The sequence below is a fragment of the Scatophagus argus genome, chromosome 13, assembly GCF_020382885.2.
Source record: "Scatophagus argus isolate fScaArg1 chromosome 13, fScaArg1.pri, whole genome shotgun sequence".
Lineage (NCBI taxonomy): Eukaryota > Metazoa > Chordata > Actinopteri > Scatophagidae > Scatophagus > Scatophagus argus.
The window spans coordinates 13,196,355-13,210,968 of record NC_058505.1 but is presented as its reverse complement, the minus strand read 5'-3'; the positions used below and the strand labels follow the sequence as shown (position 1 = coordinate 13,210,968).

The window sequence follows — 14,614 nt, the reverse complement described above, 5'->3', positions numbered from 1 at the left end:
TCGCCGTAAGCTTAAAAACAAAGAGGATATGGGACATGACCACAAAACTATATCCTTAGTTTGCCACTGTAAAAAGTGCACTATTCAAAATCTTGCCAAGATGCAATTTGTCTCTGCAAAATATTTGATGCAGAGATCAACATAATAAAATCCAGACAGCTACTCTCTGTAATACAAGAACAGAAGCACCATTATTCCATAGCAGAAAGAACTAACTGACTAACATTCAGTGAAACATCCTGTGTCGAGCTGAAACGTTGTGCAATCTGACCCTCGGTGTTTCATAAGTCAGTGAGGGAGGCTTATTCTCATCTCACTGGCAAACGATACAGATACGTGTTGATGAATTTTCCCCTGAAGCAGACGAAAAGAGATGAGGGAAACATGACGCAAAATGATTTCTGTAATACTGCAGTGGAGGGAGCATCATGTGGGGCTTCCAGTGAAAGTTCGTCTTACAGAGGGTGTATCTCATCACACAAAGTGCCAGAATGTCATTACATTTACAGGCTTTAGCTGCTTTGACATCCTCAAGGACACATTTCTCTCATGATATGTAATGAAGCTACTAACAAAGGGGGCCTACTACATTGATGTCAGCTTGCCTGCTCTCTTGGATTACCAGCTGAGAATCTTTACCATCTGTGGTCCAGTGTAATCATAACCACTATCGTTAGCTTTATTCTTCTTCTTGTTGGTGCTGTGCAGTGTGTTTCATATTTGGCTATAGCCTCATTGCGATACAGTATCTGCTGCAATAAGTATCTTATTGTTGTTGGATGAGTTTCTGACAAGCAGCGTTTTGTTTTCAGGGTACCTGTGCAGGGGTTTTAACTTGTAAATCAGTTGTGGATGAAGGATGCAAATGTGCTCGACATGCAGGCTCTCTGCTCAGATTTCACCTGGGAGAAAGACAACAACACCATAGTGCAAACATTTAGTCACTAAGGGAACAGTGGGCTGGTGTCTTAGAGTGTGACAAGTGTTTATTTACACATGATGTAACATTTTCTCATCAAGTGTTCACACAGATAAGAGGAGACATGACAATACTGGTAAATATTGAAATGCAGGTTCTTGGGTCAATGCAGTGCAAATTTAACATTGCAAAATTAGAGGGAAGTGAGTTGTTTGTTGGTGGCGCATATATGTGAAGACTGTATGTGAAACAACATACAGAATTTAAAAAAAATATGTGTATATTACAATAATTATCTTCTAAATTACACTACTACATTTTTCGATTGTAAGAATTCAAGGAAATATGGCTATATTAAAATGGTTTTCCATTTTTTGTTGCTTTAAATGACACGTTTCCTGAAATTATTCTAAATGTGGGCTTCAGTTATACTTTTTAGCCACTGAAATTATACAGCAGTGACAGAAACTGTTTAGCTTTACAGCTGCATTTACATTTAACACCAAAAGAGAACATGTGAGGGTGTGTGCGTGTGTGTGTGTGTGTGTGTGTGTGTGTGTGTACACATTCCCAAGCGGTGCCTTCTTTCATATGTGCGTGTGTTCATGCAAGCATCCCGCCGGTTAGCACTTTAGCGGGTCTGGTTTCAGCCAGGTTGTCGATAGGTCAGGCTGACCTCTGAGTGCTCAGCGACCACAACACTGATATCAAGTTGTGTTGCTTCAAACAGGCAAGCACCCAAAGAGCTCTTAATTAGTTCCCCAGACACCACATCCATTTAGCTCAAACCTACGTCTGGAAAGTGAGAGAAGGAGGCAGGAAAGAAATATCTTTTAACACAGGAGTTTCCTCTTCAAGAATAAGTTGTGTTATTTGGTACACCCTGAATAACTGGACTGTTAATACGCCTGCATCCTTCCCACATGTGTTGTTGGCTGTCTGCAGCCTCCTTTAAGCACATGTAGGTCTGATTTTAAGAAAATGACTCAGGCCCTGTAATGATCATTCAAATAATCAGCAATCAAGGACAATTCAAGCGGACAAAAAGTCCCACAACTTTGTCGCACACACTAATGAGCACGCACAGGATCTGTCCCCTGTACTGAAGCATTACAGTTACTTAGAGGATGAAAGCATATCAACGATCGACAAGGGCTTTTTCTCTGCATATCTGCCTGTTTGGCTGTCCCAGCGTGACAGCATGACCATCTGTTTGTGTGCCCTCGGGAAAACAAAACTGTGGTCATTGCAGAGATGAGCTCACATAGTCAAATGCATGAGAAAGGCTCGGTTGTTCAGCCATCACAGTTAAGTCATTGTTGAAATATCTGCACCACGGCAACAGGAGATACAAATAAGTTACACTGGTCTGACGAGGACTGTTCATGGACCAAAACCATATCAATTATACTGTTACAACAATATTTAATAAACACAATAGTATGCTTTGAAGTCTGAAAGCCAACACAGTGCCTGAACCCCCAAGCAAGCAGACAGTGGCAAGGAAAAACTCCCTTTTTACAGGAAGAAACCTTGAGCAGGACCCGACTCACAAGGGAGAACTATCCTGCTGATAGTCGGCTGGGTAAAGGGGGGCGGGGAGAAAAGGTAGACAGGACAGAGAGGATGAAAGAGAGAGAGAAACATACATGTAATAAGTAAATTATTATAAATACATATGGAAGCTTTTGACTGATTTTCCAGCGATAATTTGTCAAGCATGGGCTCTGTCATGTTCTTCTTGATAAGTGACCTCATGCAATCTTTACCTCACCAGCCATCTTTAACTGCTTCACATACTGTGTCAACCTTTTTTATTGCTCATTGATCAGTACGTGTGTAGTAGAAAAACATTCTCTTGCCTGATAAAATAAAAATAGTGGTGACCTTGGATACGTGGATAGAAATGGAACAGAACATGACAACTGTAGTTTAGCTGTAGTATAGCTCCACTATATAAACAAAAGTATTGGGACCCCTGACCATTACACCAAGAGGGACATTAATGACATTGCATTCTAAAGACATAGAAAGCTTGGCAGCTATAACAGCTTCCACTCTTCTGGGAAGGCTTTTCACAAGATGTTTTAGGGTTTCTGTGGGAGTTTTTGCCTAATCATGCAGTAGAGCAATAGTGAGTTCAGGAACTAATGCTGGACCAAAAGGCCTGGCTCACTGTCTTTGTTCCAGTTCATCAAGGTTAATTTATAATTCCTGCAAAAATAAAAGTCAATGTTTTATAATAACTGTAATTCATACAACAACTGATTTGTATATTTCTAAGTAGTAAGTAAAGTACAGGGAAGTGGAGTCAACCTTTAGGCAGTGGGTATGCATGTGAGTATATGCGTGTGTCTGAGGGAGAGACATGTAGCTCTATTTCATTACATGAATCTGTACAGTGCGAACAGTGTAATAATGTGTACATTTCATGCTGAATGATCATACTGTAATATATTATCATGAGAATTAATATACAGTACTTTGGACAGCATATTGTGTGAATACTGTATAGTCAAACAGAACAGAATAGTCTGTGTCTGGCTCTCAGTTTTACTAAATTTTGCAGAGCGTCACTAATGTTACTGAGCATTTCACCTGTTCAGTCAGGCGAACGTAACTTAGTAAATCGGGGAGGTGGAAGTAACAGAATCACAGGGGCAACATCACACTGTCTCTTCACAAATACACCCCAAATAAAGAAGATATTCGCTTGTTCTACTTTTAATTGAGCATTTCAAAATCAAACGTGCCATTTTGATTAGGAATCGTAATCAATATTAAACCGAGAGCATCTCTGTATGCCTGCACTGGCCTTCTTCACCCCCCCCCCTCGCTTCTCCTAATGGTTCGCTCCGCCGCTGCAGGTCTGTTTCAGGCAGCCACATCGTTATCTATCCGGAGGATCTTCCACGTTAAGAAGGACCAGGTCCGGCGAGCGCGTGTCTGTGTCTCTAGCTGTCGGTTAAGGCTGTTGAAATGAATGAAGAGTCCTTCCTTCGGACGCAGACACCGGGGCAAGACTCAATGGACTGTCACAGGACGCATGTTGCCGCTCTGTGTCCGTGTGAAGGGTGACGTTAGCCGGTCCGGATTATTACCTTTGCGCGATCCTTATAAACCTAACGACGGTGTGGCTCGTGTGTACCTGACAGCAGACTGATGGTGCAGAGGCGCGTGCGGTGCTGTTGGGAAATGCGAAACAGCGCGAGAACGACATACCGCTAAATACTGCATCTGACTGACGATACGCGGACATGACTTCGTCTATGGGGTTGTGCGCCATATTCCCAATGCACCTGCATCTCCACCAAATGAATGGTGACTCCGGCCTGAGGATGTCTGTTAACTAATCTGTCTTTACCTCATGGGTTTTAGTCCTGCCAAAAACCACATGTGCAACCATTCTCTACAAGCACATGCTTCTTCTTGTCTACCTCATCTGATTTATTTTTAAGCCACTAAATTTAATGCCATGATGTCATGAAGACCTTTACTCTAATTCAGATGGAAAAGGCACTTATTGTGTACTTATTGTGCAGCCTGGATGTTATGCTCTTTTGTGTTTACATGGGATCAAATTATTCTTAAGGATTCACACGTCCTCAAGTTAGAGTAGGCACCTTAATAGCTATACGCTTGTGGAATGCTTGATTTGAAGATGAAGGAGACGTGTCGCATCTGTGGACGGGAGCTCTGCGGTAACCAAAGGCGATGGATCTTTCACCCCACTGCCAAGCTCAACCTGCAGGTGCTGCTGTCACATGCCCTCGGGCGTGAGCTGACCCGGGATGGCAGAGGAGAGTTTGCCTGCTCCAAGTGCACCTTCATGCTAGACCGCATGTATCGCTTCGACACAGTGATCGCCCGCGTGGAAGCCCTGTCCATCGAAAGGCTGCAGCGGCTCCTGCAGGAGAAACATCGGCTGAGGCAGTGCATCGGTGGGCTCTACCGCAAAACAAATTCAGAAGAGGGTGCTGTAACATTAGCCGGAGTTAATGAAGGACCAGGGGATGGGATGGTGGACATTTCAGGTCTCACTCATGCAAAGTACTGCGCTCTGCTCCAAGATGACCTGGTCTACTCTTTGTATGAGTCCTGGGCTGATGACAGTCTGGACTGTCCCCACCACCACCCTCAGTGTCCTGGTGGTCCAGGGTCAGAGGCAACAATCACAGGCTCACATCGCTGTGTTGCCAGCACTCCCAGGAAGTGTCGGGGATGTTCCTACTTACGGGTGGCAGACTCTGACTATGAAGCTGTTTGCAAAGTGCCCAGAAAGCTGGCACGGAGTATTTCCTGTGGCCCATCAACCAGATATTCAGCCAGTATTATTGTAGGGAGTGTGACTGGGGGAGTGGGAGGAGGTGGGGAAGAGAAAAGAGAAAATGTGGAGGAGTCAGAAGAAGCCCCCTCCTCTCTAACTCTGGTCCCTGGTTCTCAGGACCCCTCGAGGACATCAGACAGCGATCGCACCCTGGCTGGACGAGCCAGCTCCAGCCCATCAATAGCTTCCTTAGAGACAACTGAAGAATATATTCAGCCTGGGGCCATTGCAGATGGGCCGCTTAGCTCCCCCAGGGAACCAATAGATGATCGAATATCTGACTCCTTCTCTGAAGACCACATGGGAAACCCACATGACCAAGCCTCACCTGGACCCAGCCTCTCTTTAGCCCTCTGTTTGCTGCAGAGCTATGCTGTCCACCGACCAGTCCGGAGCTCTAAGGGGAGCAAATTGCCAGTGCTGCTTCGCAGGAGCTCTAGCAATGGAGGGGTGAGAGTGGACTCCCCTGATCCAGTTCTGGGAGTGTCTTATGGAGCTCCAGATAGAGAAAGAAACAACCACATGCCAGCATCTGAGATGGAGAGCCCTCGAATCAGGCTAGATGTTGGACTTGATCAGGTGCCGAACCTGGCTGACATGGAAGATTTATTGGAAGATTTGTACAAAGAATATCCTCCCCCGCCTCCCCACCAGGTATAAAACCTTGACGAGGACGGTGATGTTGCTGTAGCACAAGGATTTCAATCCTTCAGAATGATGGAAATTTGCACTCTTTGCAGCACTATGAGTGAAACTTTGACGTTTGACAGACAAGGAATGCAGCCTGGCCAAAAAAAATGATTATTCGCACCACTTTTCTAGCTTAATCAGCCTCATAATCCAACTGTCAGTCACTTAAATCCTGCCTACGGCTTCTCCAACAAGCTTTTACTCAGGAGGATGTGAGATGCAGCGTGTGTGCTTACTTGTCTGTGGGTGGGAATACATTACATGAGCAGTCAGGTGTGGTTAAGCTGTGACACAGGACATGGCCTAATTACCCAGTGTATGTGTGTGTGAGAATGAATGCGCATGCACAAAGAGGTCATTAGTCATGTCAGTAGAGAGCATACATTGAAAGCGCAGATATTTTTGATAGTTTATTGAATGTAAATATCATCAAAAATATATGTGATCTCTCACATAATTAGTTTTAACACCGACTTTTAACACCGCCTGCAGGCAGACTAGAGGCTCTGAGCTTTTCCACTTAGAAAAGTAGTTCGTTGCAGCACAGGATTTTCTGCTCAGTTATGCAAGCACATGTGTGTATCTGTATGTGTGTCCAGTGTCTTCCTCAAGACAAGTGTCCTGAAATAGTTTTGGACAGTGTGTATTTGTTACTGAATTCAAGTGTGTGATCTTCAGGCAGAAACTACTGACTGAAGTAGGTTAGATGTGGGCATGCATTAAGACAGAGTGGCTCCACTGCTGGCCTATTTTAACTCGGAGCCCTTGAGGCAAAGTGATCCACGCAATGTCGGACCACACTGTCATGTGAGCACTGGTTGGCTAGTGCAGTAATACTGTATAAAGGACATATTAACTTTATTGTTTTATTAGGAAAATACATAAAAAAATCTAAGCATATTTAATTTAATCTCAGCTTCATTAAACAATAAATTGGTAAATACATTTGTAAGTCAGTGTGTCTTCCTCTAGTCAGTGAAAGTTGGAAGTATTTGTATTCTAGTTATGTAAATATAATAGTGGCCCAGAGCACTTTGAGCGAGCTCACTTGTGCATGCAGACACCCTCACATCACTTCAGAGGATCCCTCCCATCCGTCGTAGCTTTTTACAATGTACACGCATGAATGGCTCTAAAGCATTGTACGCGTATTACGCAATGCACTGTGGAAGTTATGCAGCCTCTGTATTTTTCATGACTTTGAAATAAACAGCGTATGTTCCTTGCAAATAATGCAGCAGTTGGATTTGGTCAGAAGCTAGTTAAGATACTGTATGTAGTGAGTTGTTTTTATAACTTGAAACTCTGACTTCTTATCCTAGAGCCTTGTTGAGGAGCAGCAGAGTCAACTGAACCAGTATGAGTGTGCGGCTGGTCAGTGTGTCAGTGAGCTGCAGAAGGCCCAGCTCCAGGTCCAGTCCTTGCAGGCCAAGATCCAGGAGAGCGAGGCCAACAACATGGTATGGCACACACAAAGGCCTCATTACTGTTTGATGTGCTTGACAAATCCACATGTGACGACAGTGATACCTCTTGCTTTCTGTAGAAGCTGCAGGAGAAGTTGAATGAGATGGAGTCTGAGCTGCGTTCAATCCGTCAGGCTGCTCAGAGTCAGGAAAGAACCATTCAGGGTCTCACAGAGTCCAACAACACCAAAGACCGTGAGGTGAGTCTTCGTTGCACACTATGAAGTAGACAAGTAAGATGCTCCATGGTTTTGAGAATGTGCTCAGACTTGTGATTTATTCTGCTTAAAGGCCCAGGAGCTGTACGAGCTGATTGATGGGCAGAACACCATGCTGTGTAAGCTGAGAGAAATGGCCCACCGCAACCAGCTTGCTCAATGCAAGGTGATACCAGATGCATGTATAATGGTGCAAACCCAGACCCAGGATTTTGAGAATTCTTGTCTCTATGCTGATGACGCACTGACCTTGTTTAGTGATCATTCTTTTTCCAGGCTCCAGAGGGGGTCAGCGAATCCTTGACGCTCGCCCAGCTGCAGGGCGAGCTGGTGGGGGTGCAGAGCTCCCTATTCTCCCTTGGTCTAGAGCTGGAAGCCAGCCAAAGGAGTCTGAGACAGAGTCAGAGGCAAGGAGATGACCTGATGAGGTTCAAGGACAGACTCAACTCTGATCTACAGGAGGTACTGCAGCACAGGGAGGTCACTGAAAAACACAACCAGGTCAGTGTGTTTTGTGAATGTGTGAATAAGCCAAAAAACAGAAAGAAATCTTGCAGTATGAATGATACAGCAATGTGTACTTCTGTGCTGCAGGACCTTCGTTGTGCTCTTCAGAAGACTCGCTCTGAGCTTCAGGCTAAAGAAGCAGCTCTGAAGGAAAGCGAGGCAGAGAGACACGCTGTGGTGCAGGAAAAAGACAGGAACGTCGCACAGCTCAAACGCTCTCTGCAGGACAAGGAGCAACAGTTACAGGTAACGCATACAATCCCCCACACTTGCACACTCTTTCATGGCATACAGTGTGTTGTTACATAGAGGTTTTTGATCCTGTCTGAAAATCTTTATATCTGAAGGAGTACTCAGAGATGTTGGAGTCAGCAGGAAGCTCCAAACCAAGAGATGCCCTGCTAGAGAAACTAAGAGAGCGTATTAAAGAAAGAGACAGAGCTCTGGAGGTAAAACACAAACACACACATTCATATACACAGCAGGCTTACAAATTAATGGCAGCTCTGTAGAAATACTGTGAGCACTCCAAAATGCCCTTGACGCTGAGGACTGTCTTTCTTAATTGCTGTTCTATGAGGATTACTGTACCAAATACTGTGTGATTCATGCAGCAGTTTTTAATGTACATTCAGTGCAGGGGAAATGGACAGGACTTTCATTAGGAAACTGCTAAATGTGCATCTTGCAGAGACAAAGTCCTGCTAAGCGAGTAGGTCAGCATAAAATTTCCCTACCAATGTAGTAGAGAATCTTGGGGAGGGGGGGGTTATTTAGAGAAGACATGAAGACAAACATCACTACTGCCTTTTTAAATCACGTTGTTACCTTAGACCAGTAGGAAAGAATTAGAAGCATTGCATTCTGCACATTTGCTCACTTTGGTTGTTAACTGGCAAGTCAGAGTCGGGATGAATTTAACAGTTGAGGAATAGCAGCAGTGACATGTCTGTCTGCAGCGTTCGATCGATGACAAATTCCACTCTGTGGAGGAGCTGGAGGGTCAGGTGAGGAGGCTGCAGCTGGCCCTCAGGGAGAAGGAACGAGACCTGGAGAGACTCCGCTGCATCCTGTCCAACAATGAGGAGACCATCACGGTGAGCTCATTACACGCAGCGCTGTCTTTTAGAAAGTAACTCATTAAAATCAAAACGAACCACTCTGATTTGGGTTACAGCTTGTGAGTACCTTTGTAAACATTTGAGACATAGATGAGGCATTTTGTATTTCGTTTTGTGTGGTTACAATTATGGCTACGATCATCAGAGTCTGGACGCCTTGGTGCGCGGTAAAGAACTGGAGCTGGAGCAGGCTGCAGAGGCCTACAGGAACCTCCAGTGGCTGAAGCAGCAGAGTGAGGAGAAGGAGAGGCATACGCTGAGAGAGAAGGACACCATCATCAGCCAATTACAGGCAGCTCTACAGACACGCAGCCAGGAGACACAGGTCTCTCACACGCATACACGCACACACACATTTATGCCTTTGTTGTTAAGGCTCCTAATTGTTGGCTGTGTATTTTTAAAGCTTTTCACAAACCAGTTCACACAGACAAACCTGTGCTACTTGTTTTCACAAATACAACAGTTGTGCTGACACAGCCCTCTCTCTCTCTCTCTCTCTCTCTCACTCACTCTGTGTGTGTGTGCGTGCACGCACGCTACAGGATCTGACAGGTGCCCTCGTTGCCAGAGTTCAGGCAGGTCCTACTGAGGTCGTAGAGGAGCTGAAGGCTCGGCTGGCACTGAAAGAGAAGTTGTTCCAGGAGCTGCTGTCTGACCGCAGTCGCCAGTCTAATGAACACCAAGCACAGGTCCAAGACATGCTAAACACGCTCAGCTCCAAAGACCAGTATCTGCAGGTTAGTCATCTTGATGGAGTGGCTGATGGTTATATATATGCAACTGATAGGTTGTGCACAAAAGTATTCACTCTTTTCTCTCACAGGACTACTCTTACAGGCTCTCCCTTGTGATAAGCGAGCAGACCAGCCAGCTGCAGGAGCTCCGCAGACAACTGTCACTGAGAGAGCAGGAGCTGTGCGAGCTGAAACGGGACAAGGAGAGAGAGATGGGAGGAGAGACGGAGCATCTGCAGAGCCTGCTTAAAGAGAAAGAAGCCTTTATCAAGGTACATGTCTGTGCATTTCCCTCGTCTTTTTTCCTTTGTTCTTCTACACCTGATCTTCACAGTACACTTTATCCATCAGGAACTGATGCAGGGCCAAGAGGAGGTGATGCAGCCGTTTTCTAAAGAGAGCGAGGCAGAAATGAGGGCTATGCAGGAGGAGTTGCAACTGGTACTGAAGAAGGAGAGAGAGGCTCAGGTATCTATGTGGACAAAAACAAAAACAATAAAAATAAAAACAATCCTAGTGTTCTTCTAATCTCACAAGTCATATCCTTGTCCCCTGCAGACGGAGCTCTCTGCTCTGCGTTTGTCTTTGGCTCACCAGCAGGTCACACCAGCGAACACTAAGGACAATTCTGATCACCAAGTAGGAATTCACTCTCAGCAATTTAGACAATATTTGGCCGTTAGTACTTTCTTAAGATTTGTGTAGTTATTATGTCTCTCTTTCCTCTCCAATCCCGTCATCCTCCCCGTTCTAGTGTGTGCTGGAGCAGCTTGTGTCAGAGTACAACAAGCTGAACGAAGCCCTGAAGGCGGAGAAGAGATTATACCAAAATCTTGTGCAGATTCACACCAAGAGTGACAGGTAGGGAAGCTGCACCCAGGTCTTGTGACTGGCCTTGCTTCCTGTATATACAGTAGGATTTACTTACTTTTTTATGCTTTTTCTCTAAATACACCTGTCCTTTTCCACAGCTCAGAGAAGGTCCAGGCTCTCCACACTGAGCTAGACTCAGTTCAGGCTCTCCGTCGACAGCTGGAGGAGGTCCTGGCCAGGACCCGTAACATAGCCCTGGTGCTGGAAAGGGAGGCTAAAAAGCAGCCTGACTTAGGAGGTGGGGATGGGCAGGGTCCAGCCTTCAGGGGTGCGGGGGTCACGGTCACTAACGCTCTGTGATTTTCTGTCTGACCACAGCACTGTTGAGTGACACTGGCACTCCTTATGTGAGATGGAGCTGTCTGTAGCCACCGATGGTCTGTTTTATTTTTAAAAAACTTGTTCTTAAAACAAATATGATCAGAAAAGATCAGTCCTTCTCCTAAGAGTAAATAAAAATCAGTCTGACTGTCAATCTTCGGGCAGCTTCATCCAAATCACACAAGCACTTCTCACAGTCACAGAAGCCTGTTCATATTAACCTCCATGGTATGAAGTGTGCAACCCAGAGTCTTATTTATGCATATATCTTGTGAGTGTGTTGTGAACATGTTTTTATATTGTGTTTGAATACTGCCTGCGTATTGCTTTGCAGTGCGATTGTTCTGCATTGCCATTTCGTGTACTGTCTCTCACCGGTGTCACTCTTCCAGCCTTACTGTCACAGTGAAGTTAACGTCTTGTGGAGAAATTCGAACGAGCTCATGCCTTACAGTGAAAATGTCCCACCATCCATCATTTGTTTTATATCATCTGTTTGTGAACAGGATGTCCACACTCAAGAAACAAAATCCAAAAAGATGGCCGAGTAGTTTCCTTCAGCTTCAGCTTAACCCTCTAATTGCTTTCCTGCAGTTTTATAGCATAAACCTGCTTTGCGCTGGTTATTTTAGTCTGACAGTTACAGTATGCATGAAACTTAAGACCAGCCTCATTTGATATAAGGTGATAGATGTGTGCTCATTACTTTCAAATAACATTACTGTAATTAATATGATATTTATTGTCAGTAGTTTATCTGCTTGTTGGAATTAAGTTCAGCCCTGTACCAGGAAAGCAGGAAAATATAAAATTGAGTGACATTTCTTTTCTGTCTGCACTGTGCTCTCTATAAATCACATGAGATGTGAATGCCAGAAACAATACTTGCCCATTACATATTTATTAGAGCATAAAGTACAATTTCTTATTTGGACCTGGTGCCCTGATATCTCATCTAGCCTCAGAGGTGGAATTCTTGTCAATATTTTTTTTTGTATCATAAATGCAGCAAAAATAAAAATGTGCTTGCTTTTTGGTCAAAAGCACTTCTGTTTGTCGTGTATAATTGGGAATTTGTATTAAGAATATCCCAAACCTGAAATCCCTCACTTGGTCCTTGATGTGCCTTCCTTCTTTTCCTCCAGAGGTCAACCCACAGTGTGTTTTAGCATCTGAACAATTCCCCAGAATAGAAAAACTCCTCATGTTTGCCTCCTAGTTTGTCCTAATATGCAATTTCAAAACCAGATGAACACGTTATAAATGTCATGAATTTAAATATACCGTAGTCAAAACTATCAGAATTTGGACTATCAGATTCCTACAGATAATTCAGTTTTTAATGTACAAATCTAAACATCCACTATGTGCATTACCATACGTTTCTAGTCCAAATGAGTGTTTTTCCGTCATGTCCTTGCTCCCTCCTGCATGAGATTGTGGCATGGTTTTCATGTTTGCATGGCTGTTCTGCTGTAACAACCAGTTGGATATTCGTTACACTGAGATCCACCAAATAAGAGAAGCTCATGTGAGCCATTTTACTCAGCATCCTTGATGTTAAGTAAAAAAAAAAAAAAACAAAACAAAACATGAAATCCATGTTTGTTTAAATGATAACCAAAAACATACACAGTCCCTACATGTGTGTGTGCAGTGTGCACTGCCACAGTGTGTAAACAGGGCCCCACATTCAGTCAGCCGCTTACAGGGCACATTGTTTGATCAATAATAACCCAGCAGTTTCGCTCCATGAATTTTCTGCCCTGCCACTTGCAGCACAAAAACCATTTGTTTTAGGGTGGAGGCATTTGGAGTAATTATCTGATTCTGAACTTTTCCTTGGTTATGAAATAATAAGTCTCAACAATCCACTGAGCAACTGCAGATACACACCCATGCACCCATGATTCACATGTACTACTACACACTCAGTATGTGTGTTTGATCAGGACCTATTATGTAAAACAATTTAACTTTGAAATTCCTGCAAGCCATTTTCCACTGAGCCAGCTTCCTGGCAGCACAACACTGTGTGTGTGTGTGTGTGTGTGTGCGTGCAGAGCAAAGAACATGTTGCACACATATTCAGTTTTGGCACACAATTACCATCAACTTTACATGTGAGTGAATATGAATGAGCCAAAATCATTCACATTGGTCTGAGTTTCTCTCATGAACACACACACTCACACACACTCTTGTACTGGGTTGCATTGCCTTAAGTGTGTTTTTGGCTCGCTGCTGCAAAGTGTGACATAACATTTCCTCTTAAGTCCCATGACTTCCAAAGTGGTGACTCAGTATCCAGACAGAGTTCTGGAAAGAGAGGGATAGAGAGTGGACGTTATGGAGGGAGAGGCCTCAAAACGATAGAATAATAATAAGAGGGAGAACAGAAAATTAAATTCTAATTAAACGGAGAACAAAAGGAAAGTGGATATTGCCCTTATGCGGTTGTTCTGTTTCCAGAGCTCAGCACAGAGGAAGAAGAGGAGGAGGAGGAGGGAGACGATGAAGATGTCAGCAGTGACGAGTTCACAGACAGCATAGAGGAAGATGATGATAAATTGACAGGCAGAAATTTGGCCTCCATTCAGGTAAAATCTTTTTTACATTTTTGCTGTTAAAACTCTTAAAATTCAGTAGCCTTCATGACATTACTTACTATTACTAAGCACAAGAACAAAAATGTTTTATGTTTTGTTTTGTTTTGTTATTTCCATGAAGGCTCGTGGACCGGAGTGTGTGACCGGCACACCTCTGAGGGGAGCTGATGTAAAACAGCTTGAGGAAGCAAAGAAGACCCTTGAAAATCAGCTTCAAGAAATATGTTTACAACTTGAGAGGGATGGATACACCACCGTGGCTCAGATGAGGTGCATATTCGTCTTAGAGATGCTCAGAAAGTTTTATGTTTTTACTGGTGTACTGTTGATGTGTCTTAATTGTGCATATGTCTAATTTGGCCTTGTCTTTCTTTACGTTTCCTGCCAGGAGCGCACTGCAGAGGCTGCAGCAGGAGAACCAGGCCCTGAAAGAAAGCTGTGAAGTTGTGGGACTGAGGACAAACACAAAGAAGAATCTGAAGAGCCTAATCCAGGAAGAGGAAGACGAAGAGGAGGAGGACGAGGAGGAGGAAGAACAGGAGGAGGAGGATACAGAGGAAGAAGAAGAAGAAGAAGAAGGGGAGGAAACACCTCCACAGCTTGTGGGGAAGCGAGGTCCTCCGTGTGTTAGCCTGAGTGACGAGCGAGGGAAGAGGCAGTGCATGAGACCTCTGACGACCCATCATCACAGGCACCAGCCTGAGACGGTAACTCATCACACATTTATCAAGACACGTGAATCTATATTTTAAAAAGGACATGTAGCCGGCAGATAAATTTAGCAAAAGTGTTTTGTCACCTTCCACCTCTGTGAATAAAACAACAT

General features: G+C 44.2%; 1 protein-coding gene across 8 annotated transcripts in view; it reads left to right on the top strand.

Moving 5' to 3' along the window:
* The window catches only part of LOC124069005 (myomegalin-like), a 41,226-nt gene that overhangs the window by 13,624 nt on the left and 12,988 nt on the right, over window positions 1-14,614 (top strand). For 7 of the 8 annotated variants that reach the window (XM_046407676.1, XM_046407673.1, XM_046407672.1 and 4 more), the window contains exons 1-18: window positions 4,437-5,900; window positions 7,259-7,396; window positions 7,483-7,602; window positions 7,694-7,786; window positions 7,897-8,121; window positions 8,215-8,373; window positions 8,475-8,576; window positions 9,087-9,224; window positions 9,394-9,573; window positions 9,794-9,988; window positions 10,075-10,257; window positions 10,337-10,453; window positions 10,544-10,624; window positions 10,740-10,846; window positions 10,957-11,096; window positions 13,652-13,779; window positions 13,910-14,058; window positions 14,177-14,495. In XM_046407676.1, coding sequence (XP_046263632.1) covers window positions 4,566-5,900; window positions 7,259-7,396; window positions 7,483-7,602; window positions 7,694-7,786; window positions 7,897-8,121; window positions 8,215-8,373; window positions 8,475-8,576; window positions 9,087-9,224; window positions 9,394-9,573; window positions 9,794-9,988; window positions 10,075-10,257; window positions 10,337-10,453; window positions 10,544-10,624; window positions 10,740-10,846; window positions 10,957-11,096; window positions 13,652-13,779; window positions 13,910-14,058; window positions 14,177-14,495 — 3,909 coding nt within the window. In that variant the 5' untranslated portion in view covers window positions 4,437-4,565. Of the gene's footprint in view, window positions 1-4,436; window positions 5,901-7,258; window positions 7,397-7,482; window positions 7,603-7,693; window positions 7,787-7,896; window positions 8,122-8,214; window positions 8,374-8,474; window positions 8,577-9,086; window positions 9,225-9,393; window positions 9,574-9,793; window positions 9,989-10,074; window positions 10,258-10,336; window positions 10,454-10,543; window positions 10,625-10,739; window positions 10,847-10,956; window positions 11,097-13,651; window positions 13,780-13,909; window positions 14,059-14,176; window positions 14,496-14,614 lie in introns of those variants that run through there. The other variant, XM_046407677.1, reaches the window with a different exon arrangement.